General features: G+C 36.5%; 2 protein-coding genes across 2 annotated transcripts in view; one reads left to right on the top strand and one right to left on the bottom strand.

Annotated features, from left to right (window-relative positions):
- The first annotated feature begins 3,311 nt into the window (after positions 1-3,311).
- On the top strand, positions 3,312-12,494 carry LOC107044962 (nose resistant to fluoxetine protein 6). The gene is made up of 8 exons (XM_015267043.2): positions 3,312-4,003; positions 7,509-7,952; positions 8,042-8,207; positions 8,690-8,883; positions 10,497-10,638; positions 10,728-10,917; positions 11,003-11,145; positions 12,225-12,494. The coding sequence occupies exons 1-8, from the start codon at positions 3,312-3,314 to the stop codon at positions 12,408-12,410; spliced, it is 2,157 nt and encodes a 718-aa protein (XP_015122529.1). The 3' UTR covers positions 12,411-12,494.
- The window catches only part of LOC107044960, a 14,059-nt gene continuing 5,772 nt past the window's right edge, over positions 12,450-20,736 (bottom strand). The window contains exons 8-12 of the mRNA XM_015267042.1: positions 19,158-19,326; positions 17,361-17,554; positions 17,128-17,257; positions 14,989-15,321; positions 12,450-14,418 (exon numbers count right to left, since the gene is read on the bottom strand). Coding sequence (XP_015122528.1) covers positions 12,586-14,418; positions 14,989-15,321; positions 17,128-17,257; positions 17,361-17,554; positions 19,158-19,326 — 2,659 coding nt within the window. The 3' untranslated portion in view covers positions 12,450-12,585. The remainder of the gene's footprint in view (positions 14,419-14,988; positions 15,322-17,127; positions 17,258-17,360; positions 17,555-19,157; positions 19,327-20,736) is intronic.

The following is a 20,736-nucleotide window of genomic DNA, read 5'->3' as shown; positions in this document are numbered from 1 at the left end:
CTGAACCCACTTTTGTCTACTTTGCAGAAGTGAGCGTACGCTGTCGTATTCTCTGAAAGTTCGCTAATGAACCACTTACTGTCAATTTGTATTAATTGGTTTGCAAAATTCTATGATGGGTTATATTCTAATTTTGTTCTGGGAAAAATTTCCCAATAAATTCATAATTTCATCTCTGCAAGAATGCTTACGATTATGCAAATTTTCAAGAAGCGTTTGTCTGAAGTTGCTGACACCTTTCTTTTGGAATTAATTCTTCAGATATTATAATTGATAAATCAATTGATAACCAATGTCATGATTATCAATACGGCTTCCACCGGCTACAGTATGTGGGCGAAAACCGAAAAAAACCATTAAGTAACAGCACATGCTTTGTCAGATAGGTTTAGCCGTCTGGTTGCTTTTATATTCCTATCACTTTTTTTAATGTGATAGAAAAATCGTCTTAATAATACAGCGCATATAAGCAACAGAAATTTGTAGTATTCATTTCTCTTGATTAAAGACAAACTTTTGAAAAACCAGGCAATTTTTTTTCATTAAGTGCTGACAATTCTTGTTACCTGCCCTATTATTAGTTGTGACTTTAAATCGGTCTTACGATATCCTTCTGAAGTACTGACAAACAATTTAATGTCATGACCTGACGTCAGACAATAGACGTCATCAATCTTAGAGATTATGAAACATGACGGCTACCAGTACTCTACTACTATATTTAATGTTCACAGAAAAAACTAAAAGCTCCATTCTGTTGATTACAGGAAACTGGATGAAAATGAAGTATTCATCAGAAATCATCCTGGACTCATCACTCAGTGTTATATGAATTGAGTTCAAGAGGTTTAAAGTCATTTACAATCCCCCAGTTGGTATTTCGAAATCGAAATAATGTGTGACCGTGTTTTTACACTGGCACCAAATGTCTCCCTAGAATACATTGTATGGAAAAATCTAATTCTATTGGTTCTTTCTATGGAAAAAACTTGCAGAAAAGCTGTAGAATTTTTCAACAGGATCTGTGAACTATTGACTATTAGACTTTTCTATTAGAATTTTCGAATAGAAATTAATAGAATGCACTAGATGTTTCTATTAATTGGTTTTACTAGGCCTGAACACCCCCCCCCCCCCCCCCNTTGAATTCATAGAGGTGTTTTTTGCATCCGGACGGAAGCATTGCAATCGTTCGATTTTCACATTTTCTAATTTTGCTTGGAAATAATGCAGAATGGTCTGAAACGTAAAAATACGAAGTTTGGGGACCATGTCTGTGCGTGACACTGTCCAGTCGGTGGTCATTTTTTCGTAAATTTGATAATTAAACGGGAAAAATCATTCCAAAAAGTTTGAAAGTTTTTCACTTAATTGGTATAACTTGAGACTAACTCCATGCCAAACTTCAGCTTGATCCGTCCATTAGTTTGTGAGCAATAACCATTCGTTTTTTAACCTTTTCCCGCAAATATCTCGGAAAATACCCAACCGATTTCAATAATTTTTTTTTCAAAATATTCGGCATGATGTCCTCTATCTAAATCAATCAAAACATATATACCCGTTCATACAAAATTTTTGAGATATTTTGAATTTTTCTGTTTTCGACTTGAAATCCTTGTTCGCGCTCTAACTTGAGTAACAATTCAGATATTGACTTGAAATTTGGCATGAAACTATCTCTTATCATCGGAAGGACCTGTATGGAAGATGGGCTCAATCGGTCAATTAGTTTCGGAGATATTCAAATTTGTATGTAAACCTAATGTCTTGAATATCTCAATAACGAGTCAACCGATCTCAATGATTCTTTTTTCAAAATATTCGACTTGATGTTCTCTATTGCAATCAATATAAATATATATACCCTTTGTATTTCATACAAAGTTTTTAAAATTCTAAGAGAATTAGAATTTAGAGAGAAAAAATTTCCGCTTCACCCAGCCGGGAATCGAACCCGGGTCTCCCAGATACGCGCCGGGCACTCTTACCGACTAAGCTACCGGGAACCACAGAAATTCACTCTCAAATAAAGAGATGCAGATTTTTCTGTTTTTGACTTGAAATCCTTGTTCGCGCTCTAACTTGAGTAAAAATCGAGATATTCGAGATATAAACGCATTCATTCGGAAGCCCGCAATCAATATATTGATGGCGAGAAAAGAATATACGCCCTACTCAGTAGCACATGTACAGCCGCATGGCTGCAGTCGCCTACTTGTTTATGAACGTGATCGGCCGCGCGTGCTACGCACGCGTCCTCTCACCTCCTCACGCAGTGGCACTTCGGTTTCAGTCTTACGCTTACGCTTATTCGATATTTTCGAGATATTTCGAGATCGATTTCCTTTTTTCTTTTTACGATAGGATCGTTCATCTTTTCTCCAGAGTATTAATACTATAGTACTAATCTATGAAGAAAAGATTCTTATAGATAAGAATCATGACGAAGCAAGTCTATCGAAATTTATTCATGAGTGACCGCTTTTAATATACTGAAAATTGTTTTTTTTTCACCACTGTGTCCACAATATCATACCAATTCTTACAACCTAAGATATTATCGAAATTAAATCACGAAGTCTGTTATTGTGTAATACACCCAATGGTGTATAATGATGGGATTACTGATGGAATGACGAAATCTCTTCTGATAAGCTTCTTCTCTTGTCCTCATGCATCTCCTCATGTGTCTAAGAAGATGCATACCTGATTCTCTAGAATAATCTGCGATTAATCCTCACTAGCCGAAGAAGAAAAAATTAAGAAACTTCACAAAGGAAAAAAAGCCTAACGATTTAGATTCCAGTCAGCTAATTGTATGAGTCTCCATCGAGGCGACCTCACACAAACTCAACTCTTTACAGACCTCGATTACCTTTACTTTCGTTAAGCGTGCAATGCCCCTCTTAGTACCCACAACCTCGCTGACTCGTCAAAACAAGGAGTCAAGACTCCAAACATCGTAGTCTGTCGGCTGTCGATGGAGTCCGCGAAACCTTTCGCATGGAAAGAATCACCGAGGATGTGACACTAAGACCATTTCAATCAAATTGGTTATAAATTTGTAAAAGAAATTAGTTGTAGCCTTTCTAGGAATTTCTAAAGCATCGGATAACTGAAATTGTATCTTTCCGTCGAACCGGTTGTTCTCGAAGGTCGTCGGAAGTGTTAGTAGTTAAGTTCGCCCGGGAGGTCCAACGAACATCATTATGCTGTAGACGTTCCTCCGTCGAGGTGATAAAGCGTTGATTTCCGCAGAACAATTGGAATAAAATTACAATTGTTTTAAAAAAAACATTTATTCAAGAATGAATTACTGGACGGTAATTGTGTTCTTCTTATGCAGTGGATATGTGCTAAGTGATGATAAAATTTATCAAGTGGGGTCCTCATCAAAGGGACGAGAACGATCGATCAAAGCCCTCGAGTATGTCGTGGACGATGAAGATAGTTTTCCGATTGCCTCGAGAGATGTAGCTCTTTTGGCAGCGACTATCGAGAGGATTGAAGGTGACACCTGTCGAGATCACGCCAGGATGATCATCGAGGGTATCCAGAACCTAACGACCTGGGCTGTCAAGTTCTATGATGCTTCTGCAAAGTTTCCAGAAGGCCTTCTCGCCGGCTCAACCTACGAGCTTGGTAATTTCGACGAGTGCATTCAGATAGGAGAGGGTGACAATGCACCTCCAGGTCTTGCTGGGATGTATTGTCTCGGGGATGTTGACATTGATGTTCCTAAAGACTACGTGAGGAAGACAAACACCATCTGGGAAAAATTTCAAAAACCCTCCCATAGGTATGATGAATCCATCAAACGAATGCACTGGGGCATCTGTGTTCCTGCCTCGTGCAACTCACGGGATGTGCAAGAGGTCGTCCAGAAGGTTCTCGATCTCGCTTCCAGTCGAACTCGGGTAACACTCAATCCGGTAGTTGATAGCAAACGGTGTTATAAACGAGAACCACTTCAAGTTGACACTGTTGATGTCATATATGTGTGAGTAATTTTTTTTTGACAGTGAGCTTGTAGCCTTTGGGCATATGCAATCATTAAATCACTTCTCTCGATGTGGTTGAACGGTTGTAAATCGATTCATTGATAAATTTTTTTGTAGAATTTCTAAAATTTTCTCAAGGTTTTCTATCGATATTGCATAGAAAGGTGTTTTTCATGGTTTTTCTATTACTCCAAATCATTGTAGAATTATTGTTATGCTTTGCTTTTGAAAAACCTAGTACATTCACTAGGCACGACGGTATTCTATTTAATTTCAGCTACAATTTGATTAAAGAAAAACAAAAAGGAAACTAAATGCAGTCAAAAAAATCAGAAAATTAGTCGTGAGAAATTTCTATATGAGCGAATCAATCTGTATATGAAAATATATCAATTCTGTATATGCAAAGTTACCTCCAAATTTTTAATTTTTTTTTCTTCTGTTTTTCTATTCTAATTGCAAGCCACTACACGCCAGAGAAAAAAATTGAAATCTTCGATTTTTTCGGAAAATTTCTCAACCTTTCGTTCTTCGCTCTTTTTTTTGTTTTCTCCATCATAAAGTTCGGAAAATTTTTCAACCAACACCTATTGTTATTATTGGTACTTTGAAGAATTCAGCGGTGAAATGAAGAAAAATAAAATTGATTGAAGCTTTCTTTCAATTTTCATTGTAATAATACCTCGCCGGCATTATTTGCACATACGATTCATATTTCCCTGTCTATTTGTTTAATAGTTATAATCAATTTGAATTTGTTTTGTTTGTAGTCTGGAAAGAAAATATTTTATGAAGGGACAGCAGCGTAAATAAGAAAAAAAATTACAGTATGCCACACTGATAGAACTTTTCACTTACCTAGTTCTATTAGTTCCACAAGTCCCCAAATAATTTTATAATTTCTAGCACTTCTGATTACATGAAAAATGAAAGTAATAAATTGATTTATACACAGGTTCAATAAAACGCATATTTGGAGTGAGCAAATCAGATATCGACAATATGGACGGACTCTACATGAGATATTTTTATCTCATTTTTGTTCAAATAATAGTTTCTTCAAGTTTCATGGTTGACCTCTAAAAAAATATACATTTTTTCTCGAAAAATTATTAGAAATAGATGACTGACGTTGCAATTAGTTGAAAACTTGGGAGAAATACACACCCTCGTATTTTTTTCAATCCTGAAATTTTGTGGAAAAAATGATTGGCAACTGAATCTGGAGATAATTTTTTTAATTAATATCGTTGAATTTACGGTAGCTGGAAAAAAAATCCTAAAAAACTTTTTATAAAAGACCTTTTTTTTAACAAAAAAGGTTTATTTAGAAAATTTTGCGATCTCCGTTTTTTATCACGATATTCAGTAGTACTGATCCAAAAGCTTCAAAACAATCGACAAATTCCCGGCATGTTTGATGACGAATTCCACAGGGAAATCCCTCGTGCCCGAGCTCATCATTTCTTAAGCTCTGAGATTTGATGGATTCGTTTCTATGCAGACAAGATGCCGGGAATTACCTGATTAATTTCAAAGAAGAATTGAAGAATTGAATTCGGAACGAAATTAATTTAAATCACTTATAGCTACTGAATCTCACGATGATTTTCCAGAATGTTAAAAGAAACATCTTTTTGATACATTTCAAATAGTTGAGAATGCAAATGTAATTATGGTGATTAATTTCTGCCTGACTCGAACCATGATAACCATGTAATAGCGGAGGGTAGGGCAAAACGGACCAGGCGGGTAAAATGGACCGCAGGGCAAAACGGACCACTGACAAAAAATTGGTAATTTTTGGATTTTTTTTAAATCCAAAAATTCAAAATCATTTGTGGTTTGAGGTGAATAGCAAATCTAATCAAATTGCGGTTCAACAACACTTCTTGTCTATAAAACCCCTGTGACGGGTATGCTCCTGAAACTCTTTTTAATTCAACACATTCAGTATTCCTGATTTGAAGAAAAGAAAAAAAAATACTAATTTTCTGTCAGTGGTCCGTTTTACCCTGTGGTCCGTTTTACCCTGTGGTCCGTTTTACCCTCCCCTCCCCTACCCCCGAATCTGCACATTCTAGATTATTGACACATTGATCATTGAGCTGTTTTACAAAATTCGGTAACAAAAAATTAATTTCGAGACTGGGTCAATTTGTTAGATATTTTGGATCGTTTAGCTGCTGGCCAAGGTCACTAGGACAATGACCTCCATTTATTTTTCGATGTTCTTTAATTTCTATTTCCGAATTCTTTTCCCTTTTATGAAAAATCAGACAAGCTGATGAAAAAATAATAGGGAAAATAGAGTAATCCTCTTTCATGATTGCATATCATTGGACGCATTTGTCCACGCATAAAAATATTTAATAAAAAAATCTAGCGAATTCGATAGATAATTCTATTGGATTCCTGTCGAAATTTTTATTAGTTTTTGGCTGATTCCATTGAAATATTCAATATAAAATATTCTATAGAAAAAGTGAATAGAATATTTTTTATTTTTTAGAATATTTTCTATAGAATCTCGGCGACTCAAATTTTCCAATTTTTTTTTATTCTACTTTCCTTTTCTTTTCACCAAGAACATCAAACAAAAAAACTTGGAAAATTTCAGTAAAGGTAGAAAATCTCTCCATGTAATCAATTCTATCGGAAAATCGAATTCTATTGACTTTTTCCTATAGGATATTTTCGATTTAATATTTCAATAGAATCACCCAAAAACTAATAGAAAGTTCAACAGAAATCCAATAGAAGTGTCAAGCGAATTCTCTAGGTTTTTCTATGAAAATTTTTCATATGAGTTCCTATAAAATGAATATAGCAATCGATGATTCGGAATAAAATTTCGTTGCCTTCTATAAAATGTTCAATAATTCAGTTGAAAAAGACCGAAGCACTTTTACTCAACATTCTTCGTCTGTCAAAAAATTATTGTTAAAGATGTTAGGACAAGGTCATTTGCTTCAAAAGTGAGAGTTGGATATTTTAAATTATTGTTAACAACTGTACTTAATATAGTTGTATTGCAATTTCTTCTAATGCAGGAAAATATTTTAATTTGCACATAGAATTATTTTCATTAATCAATTGCGAGAAAATCCCAATATTCTTAATGTGAACCGCATTCCATAAAAGCGCAAGATATCCTATAAAAACACATATTGCGTTCTAAAAAGAATCATTTGATTATTTCGTAAGCATTTTTTCTTAGCTATTCAAAATTTTATCGACGGATTCAAGAAGCAAACATCTCAAGCATCAACATTAATTTATCGCACCATTGAGTAATTTGAAAAACCCCAATAGTGTTTTCAATAATCATAAAATTGACTTTGTCACTTCGATTACAAATCATGTTTATTCATCATCATTAGTGAAAAAACCCACGGCACTCACATTAACAAAATTCCCCATCTCTTCTTGAATAATGTGCGAAAATTTTGCCGCTTCGATTCATGCAACTAATTAATTCTAATATCTTCTTTTTCTTTACAGTACAATCATCCTTGGAATCACTCTGATAATTGCAGTGGGAACATTATTCCACGCGATTCACCTGAAACGTGATGAAGAGACAAAAGGATTTCTTCCCCAAGTATTAGTCTCCTTCTCCCTAATCTCAAATATCAAAAAGTTATTCGGCCCAGCAAACGATGACGGATTGAACCTTGACTGTATATCCGGCATGAAATTCCTTGCCATGGGATTCATAGTTGCCGGACATTGCCTTGTATTCATTGTCGGTGGGCCTGTCTTAAATAGCAATTTTTGGACTGAAGCTGTGACCAAAGTAGAGAATTCTATATTTCTCAATAATCCACTTCTAGTTGACACGTTTTTATTACTCAGTGGTTTTTTATTTGCTCGAATTCTCCTGAAAGAATTGGACAAACGGAGATCCGTTAACTTTCTTTTTTTATACATTCTTCGTTACATCAGGTGAATCACCGTTGCGTAATTTTGATTATATCATTCAATGAGACGGGGAGAAAGTAGATGTAGAAGATTTTAATCGAATTCTTACTTAGATTGACACCGGCCTATTTGGTGATGCTTGGACTCTATGTGACATGGTTACCTAGATTGGATTCTGGACCACTTTGGTATAGGATGATTGAAGAGAAGGAAAGATGTCAAGCGTCCTGGTGGACTAATATTCTTTATGTTAATAATTATGTGAACACTAATCAGTTAGTAAGTCATTCATCGTTTTTTCTACCATATATATGATTCTCTTACAACAGTTTGCTGCTTATGCAATTTCTCCCAAATTGATTCCTTCGCGGAGTATTTATCACAAAACATAATTTGACAAGCATAACAATTATTCTGAACCGAGATTACAGTATTAACTCAAAGATGTGATATTATAGCTTCATTTTTGGAATTGGATTCCAGGAAATATTCCCTTACAATTTCTATCCGTAATTGAAACTTCAATATACAATTGGTATTTTAAAACAATGGAAAGCATTGAATCGAAATATGTCATGAAATTAATGTACTCCGTTGAATTATAGTGCTGAACCGAAACAGAGGAGTCTAATAATAGTCTACAGGGAAAATTTCATTGCAAACTTCTCATTAAAGATTTCTCATTGCAAATATACCAAGGATTTATTGTTTTTGAATTTCATAATCCTACGATAATTGATTTACTTTTAATTTAATTCCAGTGCATGTTCCAATCATGGTATTTATCAGTTGACACGCAGCTGTTCATTTTGGCACCGGCAATAATTTATCCTCTATGGAGGTGGAGAAAATCCGGTGAATTAATACTAGCTGGTGTTACTGCCCTCTCCATAGCTGTACCTTTCACCGTGACATTGGTCAATCGCCTAGACCCAACGCTCATGGCTTACAGAGAGTAAAGTCCAATGTTAAACAATTCAGTATCAAAGTGATAAAGAGTAACAAGTCGATTTACCTTCTAGTTGTGTTTTCGAGGGATCTTTTCCAATCTAAGAGCAATAGTAATTTTCTTTTAAGAGAATTTTTTGTAGCTCTCATTCAAATACGGAAAAATCACATGAAGAAGCCTAGCGCATCCACTAGAAAATTCTAATAGATTCCTATCCAAAATCCAATTAGATTTTAACTGAAGCTTATTGCTCTTCTACGCTTGTTTTCAGAAGAAATATGCGATGAAGAATATTGTGTAGAAAAATTCAATAGAATGCGATATGCTTCTACCACTAATTCCAATGAGGTTGTCTTCATAAAAATTGCTCGGCTCTAATTTTTCACGTTTACTTACTTCACGTTTTTAATAAGAGAAGAAGAGAATCAAGTGAGAATAATGTTAAAAATTTATGTCGATAAATTTCTATATAAACTATTCTAACCCATTGCTTCGCGTGAATCTTGAATCGTCTCTATGTGAGAGGAGTGGGGGGTCCGTCCGAATATTAGTGCGCCATAAGAGAAGAATGTTAGCGCACGCGCACCACCACAAAACGGCGAAAAGTGGGGTATCGTGAGATGAAGCAAAGGGTTAATCGATTAAGGATGTTTACCCAAAATCACAAATATTCAAAAAAAAAAATTTTTTTTTCAATTGAAACATGAAGTTATTCCCTTTATCTTGAAAAAAATTTCACTCCACAAATCCACGTTTATTATTTAGAAATGGAGTGGACAAAATGCACGAAACGCATGCGTTAACATGCGCTTATATGAGATAGAATCTCTCAAATATTTTCTCTTTTTACGCGGGTACCCCAAATTTTTTTCTGGCCATTCGATTCAGTATAGTTTTGCACATTGCCTTCTATTTTTATTTCTAGGTATTTTTAGAGTCTTATATTAGGCGAATTATAAATTTCAACATAAATCCCATACGAGCCCGTGTATAAGGAAATAGTATATTTCCCACCAATGGAGGGAAAATAAAGGAGACGTGCCCACGGGCAGAATTACCACCCGAGCCGAAGACGAGGGTTGTAAGCACGGGGGTAAGGGTCCTTTATTTTACTTCCCTAGGCTTACTTCCTTAGGCGGAAAGGCACATTTTCCTCTCGCGAAGCGGGAAAAATTTGTTCATTTATTTCTGGCAAGACTATTGCGATTAATTTTTTTTAACATCAAAGAAGTTAGTTTCATATGTTCTGCTATCAGCCAAAAAAAAAATATAGATTTTTTCTTGAACATGAAAAAATTAGATTTGCTGAAAATCGCAAAACATCCTTAAGCTGTATATAAAAATGAAAATTTTGATTATTTTCATAAAATAATTTCTATGGAAAATTTCGTACTAAACAATAGACAGCAATTTTTTCAATACTCTTCGTGCGTGTTCCACTCCACAAAAAAATGCTCAAAAAAATCGAGTTATGTCTGTTGAATTCAGAAATACTCCTCTGAACACAACTAGAGATAAGTCGACTGATTTATGCTTTGTCACTTGACTACAGACTTATCTATTACCTCATGCATTTTTCGAGAATCTCGATTTGAGCGATTTTTCGATTTTTTTTCTAGAGAAATTGAGGACATCTCTACCAATGACTTCTTTAGGAATAGCTACATCAAGACGCATATGAGAGCAAGTGCGTATTTCTTTGGACTCGTATATGGATACTTCTTATACAGAATTCAGGGTGCTGACTATAAACTCACCAAGGTGAATCGAATTGTGTTATTCTCGGTGATATAAATGAATTCCTGTGTCATTCAACTCAATTCAATTGATTTCAATTTTTTTTTCTGCAGACTTACGTAAGAATCGGTTGGACACTAGCGTCGTTATCATTAATCGCTTCGATGTTCTCGATCGGAATATTTTATGGGCCAAGAAAAGATTACGGAGCTGTAGATGCAGCTATCTACTCCGCGATGCATCGAGCACTCTGGAGTTTTGGCACCGGATGGGTCCTTATAGCTTGCATCACAGATAATTCTGGTTTGTAATTTCGTAGCGTTCATGATAGTTAACAAATCCTTGTGGATTTATACAAATTATTTTTTTCTTTTGGGTGCAATTCTAGGACCAATTAGGAATTTCTTGAAGTGGAGAGCATTCGTTCCACTCAGTCGATTGACTTACTCGGCGTATTTAGTGAATGGTCTTGTTGAATTGTACGGCATTTCTACTACAAGGACACCTCAGTATTTAGATAATTTAAGTTTGGTAAGTAGCTTATTTATTTGACTTCTTTGGAAATAAATGGATTTCCTTATGAGTCTATTGGTTTTTAAGACAATCTGACATCACATAAAGCCGAGAGAGATCTCAGCCATAAAAATTTCCAAAATTAGTTTCATTTGCCAAGTGAAGAAAAAAATGAAGGAATAACGTTTAAGGCCCAATTTTATTCTCATTCAAGTATTATCTCGTTTGTTATTTCCTTTTTTTGTCATCGAAAATGTTTTCAAATTACTATTTTGTCTTATACAAGAGTCCCCAATGATTGTAAGTGTACAATAAAATGTAGAAACTATTTAAAATTTCCAAAGAGCGTTTCTAATTTATATTAGGAAAAAAGTCATATTTATAATTTCCTCCCTATTGAACGTATTTTCTCAATATCAATCGAAATGGACTTTGAAAATGTTTTGCATTTTTTCCACTTCTTTTCATTATACACACATAATTTTGTGAGATTTGTGCATGATCTATACCCAAATAGTAGATTTAGAATATTTGAGATTATAAGAATAAAACGAGATTCTAGATAACGTTCGAAAGATGATTCCATTGGGACTTCATTGTAGAAGTCCATTAGTCTGGTATCAGTAGTTCAGTTCATCGATTAATTGAGTTGACAGCAAATTAAGGCAATCAACATTCCACCAACTTTCGTTTTTGTGTTAAATTTTTATTTCGCACGATTTATTTAAAGAATATTCAATAAAGTAAATCTAGATTTTAATTCTTCTATAAAATTTCACACACGTGAGTAGTTTTTGGAAAAATACCTCACTATGAATTATCCAAGGTTACTTCTTACATTCGTTAATGATGAGCGATATGCAAAACTATGAAGTCAAACGTTTGAGAAAAACATACCGACAAATCTCTATGGAGAAAATCTCAATAGAATAACTTCAATTTTTTTTAAATGATAATCCATTCGTCTAAATGGAATTTTCCCAATGAAATAATAATAAACATAATTCGCAATGAATTTTCAATGGAAATGAGTAAAGAACTGATCAAATTTTCAATTGAGTTTATTCCTACATGATAAAAATGTCTCGTCTTTTCAGGTTGCCAAAGTATTTTCCCACCTGATGTTAACCTTCCTCGGTGCCATTCTGCTCTCCACAATGTTTGAGTCTCCAATCTTGGGCTTAGAAAAAGTATTCCTACGACCAGTACTGAAAAACCTCGAAAAGTCTGACACCTCCAGTCGCAACAGCTCAGAAGAAACCACTATAAGTGACGCACAATAAACGAATTGTGAGGTTAGATAATTAAGAAAAACCCCTCAGTACAATTGTATAATTTATTAGGAAATAAAATGTTCACATTTTTTTTTCAAATTGCATTAACAGTACATTGAAGCATCTCAGGATGTTCCCAAGGCCCAGAGCCTGTTCTTCAATTAACATTAATCAAATATTGTCATCAAGTTCCCTCGTTCTCCTGTTCCCAGGCTTCAAATTCCCTTCGTTGCCTTCTGTATCTTTCGAACTGATCATCCTCACTTGGCCAATCCAACTGGAGTGATTCAGTGCCATTCGACCTCGTACTAACCCTACTGTAATCCTCTGGTTCATTCCTGGATTGTCTCGAAGACTCTACCTCTTCCTCCCCAATCTCCATCTCTATATCCTCACTAGACCCAGTGACACTCGATCCCGTGACACTGGATCGACTTCCCTCACTCCTTCCACTCCTCTGCCAATGGCCCGAGTCCACGTCTTCGACAATCAAATGAAAAGTCTGCTCAGTGGGTCCCGCACAAGTCGACTTATGTCCCTCACTATCATTAGCACTTTTAGAATCTTCATTTCCCCCTTGCTCAGCCTCTGGCTGTGGCCTGACTTCCTTGAACACGAAAGCAGAGGGTCCATCCTCCTCAGACCTTGACTTCTGCATCTGCCATGCCTTCTTGAAGGGATGCTCCTGCTCCTGCTCCACCAATTTCGGTCTCTCTGGTAACAAATACTCAGGATCTTCCTCACTAGCCTGACTCTTGATGATAGACTCTCGTTTGAATAGCTTACCAGTCGCCACAGGCGTCATCTCCCCCACCACCTCTCCTCTCTGCTCACAACCCTCATCCTCCACAGATATCTGCCTTAAGTCCATTAGTGTCTTCGTCTTAACATCACTCCTGAAAGAGAAATCAATCTCTGCCTTCTCCAAAGAATCCAAACTCCCTCGTCGCTCCGGAATCGGCTCATCTTCAAAGTCCCGAATGTATCGAGACTCTTCCTCCGTGTCTGTCGGCTCTTGTGAGGACGCAACGGACACCCGAGGGCCTTTGCTAACAGTCCAAGCATCCATTACTCTGGTGCCAGTTGGACCCTGCAAAAGCGCTATCTTTCCTTCCGCTGAGGATCTTCTGCTGACGTCTGTTGACTCATCCCGTTCGGTTTTTAATTCTTGGCGTTCCGTAGATGCCATTCGTTCTTTAAACTTTTGTCTTCTTATTCTGAGTTCTTGCTCCCAGTCTTCCTCGTCACTCACTTTTGGACGCTCCACTGGGCGTCTCGGACTCTTTCCACGGAGTTTTTTCGGTTCCTCTTCACTGCCTGAGGAGATCAGACGAACTGGGGTTCTTCGGAGTCGTGGAGATCGTCCTCGGATCTCTGGTTTTGGAGGTCTGGGGGGGACTGGAGATTCTGGCTCTCGGTAAAATCCTAGATCCGATAGTCTGGAGGTAGAGCGGTCTCGTCTGGGGCTTCTGCGGTCTTCGGGACGGTGGGAGATCTTCATGGAGGGATCTGGCGCCCTCGAGGATGATCTTCGCTCCCGTCTGGTGTCCTCTGCATGTCGGCTTGGAGTGGGTTCACGAACTCTTGTATCAGGATCGATGTGAAGAGTTCTCTGGATACTACTGCTTCTTCTTCTGTCGAGTGTCTCCTCTCGCTTCATTCCCCAAGGTCTGTAACCATCGTCGTCTCTTGAGTTTCGTCTTATGAAGACTCTTTGTTTCCCGTTTGGCTTGCGAGATCTGATCCAGTGAGAATCCTCTTCTTCGGAATAATCTGCCTCTATCTGCCCCATCTTCCAGGATGCATTTTCCTCATACTCTTGGGGCTCTGGAGTCTTCGATGGTTTTCTGGAGCCTGGCTTTAAGGTTTTGGGCTCCAATGGGGATTGAGACTTTGAAGATTGGGACACGTCTGTACTCTCCATCAAGACTTTCTTTATTTCTTGAGTCGGAATGTCCAAGAATAACGTTAGAATCACTGATATCGAGATTACTGTTAAAATTTCGAATGGATCCACCTGGAAGAGAAGGATTTATCTTGAGAATTGCCAATTGTGTTTCTAGTTGCGGAGTTATGGAGTGATTACGTGTGGAAATAAGATGAGAGATAGTGAGTTTATTCAGTCGTAAAGAATTCTGAAATTTCTGAGGATATGTCAGAATTCTGAAATGACTGACATTTTTTTCTGAGAATGAGGTAAACTCGATTAAATTCATGAATGTAATTCAGTAAGTATTGACGCCATCTTAAAATATTATCGAAATTAAAGCCTGAATTCGAGCCATTGGTCTTTCTATAACGTTTAGTATAACTCTATTGAAAAATACAATAAGTCTAGTTAAAACTCCAATATTTTGAATAAACATTCGACAAAAATATTACCGATGTTTTATTTCATTTTCTACTAGAGTTCTGGTGGAAAGTATAATTACTCTCTTCCCGTTGAAAAATGACCGGGGCCATAAGTATCTTACAAGAAGCGGACGGAGCGTGAAGTATCATATAGAGAAGTATCTTATACAACGCCTCGACAGTACATCATTTTCCAAGAGAATTGAATTGATTTCAGTCTTTCGGATTTACTTACGACTTTAAGAACGTGGAATTCAGATGAATATCTCGTTGTCGCCACGTTGTAGAAAAATACTGCAAATTGTGTGAGGTAAACAGAGTAGGATATTCTGGAGAACAGAACAAGCCAGTAGTTCGATAGGAATTTGTTGATGAAGCTACCATGATCGGTGAAACAAGCGAAGATGACCCAGCAGACGCCCAGTGCCCACGAGACTGGCCCTATCACTGCATAGTGGGCTGCTTCTTCAACATTGTAGACGTAGTCTCTCCTCGCCATTTTCCACGGGGAGAATAATGACCAGGCGGCCAAGAGAGCAGTTGTTATCCAACCAAAAATTACGAAAATCTGAAAATTCAGAGAAAAAAGTAATCAAACTTTTTGATTGTAGCGTTCATACACAAAAAAATTTAATTGAAAAACTTAGCGAATTCGCTAAACAATGCTATTGGACTTCTAGTGATTTTTGTATTAGTTTTTGGCCGATTGTATTGAAATATTCAATAGAAAATATTTTATAGAAAAAGTCAATGGAATTCGATTTTTCTATACAACTTATTCCATTGAGATATTTTCTACAGAATTTCCTCGACTGAAATTTTCTGTTCATTTCATTCTATTCTTTTTTTTTTCATCAAGAAAATCAAACAGAGAAACTTACTACTGTACTGTATTTTGTATTGGACTCCATTTATACGTATTATATTCAGTCGCCAAATCGGCAATTGTATTCAACTGGATCGTTTTACCATTTCTCTAGTAGATTAAAATACTACGAACTATAATAAAATTCCATAGAGTAATTCTAACCCCTGAGTTAGGATATTCAACCTAAAATTCTATTGTTATTCTATAGTATGATCTGATCTTGATTATCCTGTGAGGCTTACTCTCTAGAGATTTTTTATCTATTTTTTTTAATTTTTCCATTTCATTGGTTTTATCGAAGTAGTTCTCGATTTGAAACCCCTCCTCTAGCCTGCCTCCAGCTCAACGCTGCTTAGCTTGGATATCCGCCGCAGCAACACCTCACCCACCTAACCATTACAATCGTTGATTTTTTATCTATTTTTTTGTTATTTCATTCTACGCCAAAACTTGAAAAATTTCAATAAACATCACAAGAGACTAATTTGTGTATAAGAATTCAAATCTTGTGATTTTTTCGTATCGAGTATTTTTGATTGAAAAGAAACGGGCGGAACTACTACGTAATTCCCAAGGTGGCACGTCTTTTCAACTAGGCGACATTTCAACTACGACCTTTCAACTGAAATTTTCAACTACAACATATCAACAAGTTTTTGTGAAATTACTATATTTTTGGGAATTAGCTGAAATTTTTTTTATTTTCATTTTTTTTACTCTTTGCCTTTCAACAGACAACGTGATGCAAATCAATTTAATCACTGAACTAATAGATTAATGATTAATATCATCCAAAGATTCAATTTGTTTTTATATTAACAATTACAAGAGATCAATAATTTAGTATTAATAGTTGGTTTTTCAAAGGATTTCCCATGCTTTTTTTTCAAAGGCTGTTTTCCATTTTATATTGAGACGCATTGAGCGATTCTACGCAGATAGTTTTCAATATCGTCCAATGCATTTTTGCGATTAACGATTCTTTTGATTCTTGCGTCATGATCTCTGTAAGCCTTTCGTTTTTTGGAGGGGGCTGGCCACCATTGGTCTGCGTCCATGTGAGTCCCATTGCAGCCTGTTCGTCCTTAAGGGCTTCAATCAATCGACCTATAGCAATGTGGGATACGTGGAGACGTGTGTTGAAGGCACTATGCCAACCTGTTTTTGTTGGTTGCCGTCGTGTGTGGTTCATCATTTTTTATCGCTTCATAACAATTCCACATATCAATTTCGAGTTGGGGGGGGGGGTCTGTATCGACGTACTTTGGGTCTGATCCATGTTTCCATGGCTAAATCTGAGTAATTGAAATGTCATAATTAAAATGTGATAAGTTGAAAAAGTGTTAGTTGAATAGTCGGTAGTTGCAATGTCGTAGTTGAAATGTCGCCTAGTTGAAGAGACATGGATTCATTCCCAATAGAATGTTCCAGCAAATGCGCTAGGATTTTCTGTTGTACTTTATCATGCGAGGGTGATTATTCAATCTCTCCTTGTGAATTTTTTACCTTGTAAATCTTAATGTTCTTTCCAGTATACTGCAGAAGTACTCCAAGGCTAATCCCGAATAAATAAGGCGTAGCTCGATGAAGAGACACGGCGTAGGTCAAGTTTGCAGTCTTGTACAGATGTTTTGCGCTGCAAAAAAAACAGAATTGATCATCGTTATGAATGATCGTTTTCAGGACAATTCACGACGAACGATTCACATAAAAACTATTATGCAGAAAGAATTACTTACGTCATTCCATGGAAAATAACGAGGGAGAGATTATTGTTGGCGGTGGCGAAATAGCGGAGCGTAGCAGATACTTGGAGGAAGAAAAAAATTAGTAAAATTCCTATTATTGGTTTGACGAGAAGAAAAAACACGAGACCCGGTGATAGCAGGGAAAGCTGCATATCCAATGCCAGTTGATGCGTGTGGGTTGCACACTAAAAAGTAAAAAACATAATTTATGGATAATAAACTAAATGAGACGAGGAGTTAGCGAAACTGTGCCTCCAAAACACCTTGATCATTTTGGAATTATTTCTCTCACGGGCGAGAAATAATCCGTAGTAGTGATCCTCTCGGCTATGCAGAGGAAGGATAGTTTTATTCTTCAGGAATCTATCCCTCTATTTTTTAAAGGATTTTTGATATTACATAAAATTAGTGAGTTTGCACGCTCAGAAAAATTCAATAGATAAACTTAGCGAGTCCACGAGACAATTCTATTGGATTTGTATCGATTAATTGTTAAAAACTGAAATTTTTAAAAAACTGAAAAACTGAATTCTATTGAATTTTTCTATACAAATTATTCTATTGATATATTCTCTGTAGAATTTCCTGGGCTCAAATATTCCAAGTTTTTTAAATTCTACTTTTATATTTTTTCATAAAAAAAACCACACAATCAAACTTGGAAAATTTTAGCCGAGGAAATGCTGTAAAAAATATCTCAATGGCATAAATTGTGCAGAAAAATTGAATTCTATTGACTTTTTCTATAAAATATTTTTTATGGAATATTTCAACAGAATCGGCTAAAAATTAATGGAAAGTTCAATAAAATTGTCTAGCGAATTCGCTAGGTTTATCTATTTTTCGTGCATGTGGTTCAAAGGTTTCAATGATAGAGTGCTTAGCATCCTAAATTCCAGTCTTGAAATTCAGGATTTCTGTCTGATTTTCAGGCTCATACCACTGAAAATGAGTACAAACACTCCACTCCATTTTTACATTAGGAATGGATACCTAAGATTGAAACTTGTTTCTCCAGTCTTGAAATTCAGGATTTCTGTTTGATTTTCAGGCTCATACCACTGAAAATGAGTACAAATCACTTTAGTTTAGGATTCCTCACTCCACTCCATTTTTACATTAGGAATGGATATCTAAGATTGAAACTTGTTTCTCTCTGTATTACTTATCAGAAGACACCTTCGATCGGAATATTTTTTTAGCTTCCAGAAAATGTTCTTGACATTTCGTATCAAAATCAACACATTTTTGAGATAATTACAGAATTAATGAGGTATTGCTACGTAGGAACCTACCCATCATTCCGATACCAAATTCTTGACATTTTGTCTCAAAATCTTGTATTCCAGTGATAATTGCATAATTAATAGAGTTTTCACTTTAGACTTGAATAATTTTATAATTTTTTCACCAATTTCCTAGGTGAATATTTATTATACGTGTTCAAAAATTGCAATTGAGAATATTTTTCGCCAGATATTTTCACATAATCAAACAAGGAAAAAAGACTAATAAGAGATATTCAGAACTCCCAATCCAGAACGCGTAATTGTGTAAGCATATCAAAACCAATAATTTCTATTGGTGTTATTTGCACGTTTTTATGATTTCGTTTTCAATAACTTGTAAATAATGGAATTGATTTTTAGGGTGATGACATTTTCGAAATACGCTACTAGTGAAATCAGTTGCAGAATCGTCGAACGGCTCAATTACTACAGAAAAACTACGAAGCTTGAACCATTCGGATTTCTCGCTATTGAAATGTTATCAAATCGCCCTACTCACCATCTCTTCAAAAGGAAAAAAATTCTGGATGTAAAAAAAATTTGTCCATGAATTTTTTTTACACAAATCAGCATTTGGTGTTATGATATTATTCCACTGAGGACCAGATCCGGTATGCTCCATCACGTATGCATACCAAAAAATCACGACTACCAGTGACGGTGTCAATCTGGAAAAAGAAAATTAGAACTTAAAGAACTTAAAGAGAAAATTATTCCCAGTTTATGGATTGTATCCAGCCAAAATGTTTTGAAAGTTTGTTGCTGATTGCGTGCCGATTTTCAACGTTTTTATCCACCAATATCACGGGAAATTTGGGGAAACTTTCTGGTAATGTCCGGGACTTCTAGTTGACCAATATTATTCGCTAGTACTATTCCAAATTGAGTTAACGATAAAAATGCGCACTTTTACTTGAAGATTGGAAAGATTGGATAAAGTTGCGATGGGGTGAGCTTCTTAATGGGAATAGGTCCAATGAACACAGAGAAAATTAGTATGTTACATAGTAGAGGTTGCCATGTTACATAGGAAAGGTCACCATGCAACATGGTGAGGTATCCTACAACACATAATGAAACGTTTGGATATTTTGAATTAAATATTGATGAATGAACTAAATAAGAAAGACCTGAGAAATAAAGTTATGACTGAAACAAATAATCAAAACTGAGTATTAAGAACAGAATATTGAGAATTTGAAAACTCATAGCTCTAATCCGTATTTTCCCGAGAATAAGAACTTAGTGGCTTAAACGTATCGGTCAATTGCGAATTTCAAACTCAATTTCCAACGTATTCTAGGAATACTTTCTATGTTCATATGATTATTTTCTATGGACATGATACGCATTCCCATGGACATGGTAAGCTACTCCATATGGCCTTGTAGTTATTACCATGTCTAATATGCAATGCTCGTAAGAGACTGTGACGAGGCAACCTTTTTATTTTTTCATTATTTTTATACTCTTTATCTCCCCCAACTACACTGCCCCCTAATACTATATATTTGGCCACCGCTGGCTACCTTATCTTTCCCCCCACAACTACTCTAGTTCCCTCCCCACCTCACCCTTCCGTCCCCCTTGACCAGCAACGACGAGACCCCAGGATGGAGAACAGTTCCGGCCCTAGACTAAAAGTGGAACACCGGCACCCCAGGAAGAAACCCCGAAGAACGCCCCCTTCGCCTCAGGCACCCGGAAAGCGGATGACGATTCCGCTCCTGGCCCACCTCGATCTGCTCCCCTGCGAAGAAGACGTTGACGGGAAGGAAACTCACTCGTCTCACGACTGCCCTGAGTGACGCGTTATATTAGTTGTGCCCAGAAAAAGACCAGAACATAGAGTGTGTAAAGAGGATTGCCGATTGTGAAGAGGATTGTCGAAGGACTTCCGACCTTATCCCACGTCGAGGAGATAACCCAGGAGACCCTGAGGTGGAGAGGAGGCTCAAAGTTCCCTGGAGAGGACCCCGAGTCGAGAAGGCCCAGGTGTGAGTTACTCCGGACAGTTCCCCAGAATCGAGAGGGCCCGTAAGTACGAGCTATTTTCCCCGTTACCATTTCTGTAACCG

This window comes from Diachasma alloeum, unplaced genomic scaffold, assembly GCF_001412515.2.
Source record: "Diachasma alloeum isolate Michigan unplaced genomic scaffold, Dall2.0 Dall_scaffold_00854, whole genome shotgun sequence".
Lineage (NCBI taxonomy): Eukaryota > Metazoa > Arthropoda > Insecta > Hymenoptera > Braconidae > Diachasma > Diachasma alloeum.
This window is presented reverse-complemented; position numbering and strand designations above follow the sequence as displayed.

Excerpts from the sequence above, each read along its gene's own strand:
- LOC107044962 (XM_015267043.2), top strand. The coding sequence starts at position 3,312 with ATGAATTACTGGACGGTAATTGTGTTCTTCTTATGCAGTGGATATGTG. Across the intron at positions 8,208-8,689 it reads ATGTGAACACTAATCAGTTA|TGCATGTTCCAATCATGGTA; the intron begins GTAAGTCATTCA and ends ATTTAATTCCAG. Across the intron at positions 10,639-10,727 it reads CTGACTATAAACTCACCAAG|ACTTACGTAAGAATCGGTTG; the intron begins GTGAATCGAATT and ends TTTTTTCTGCAG.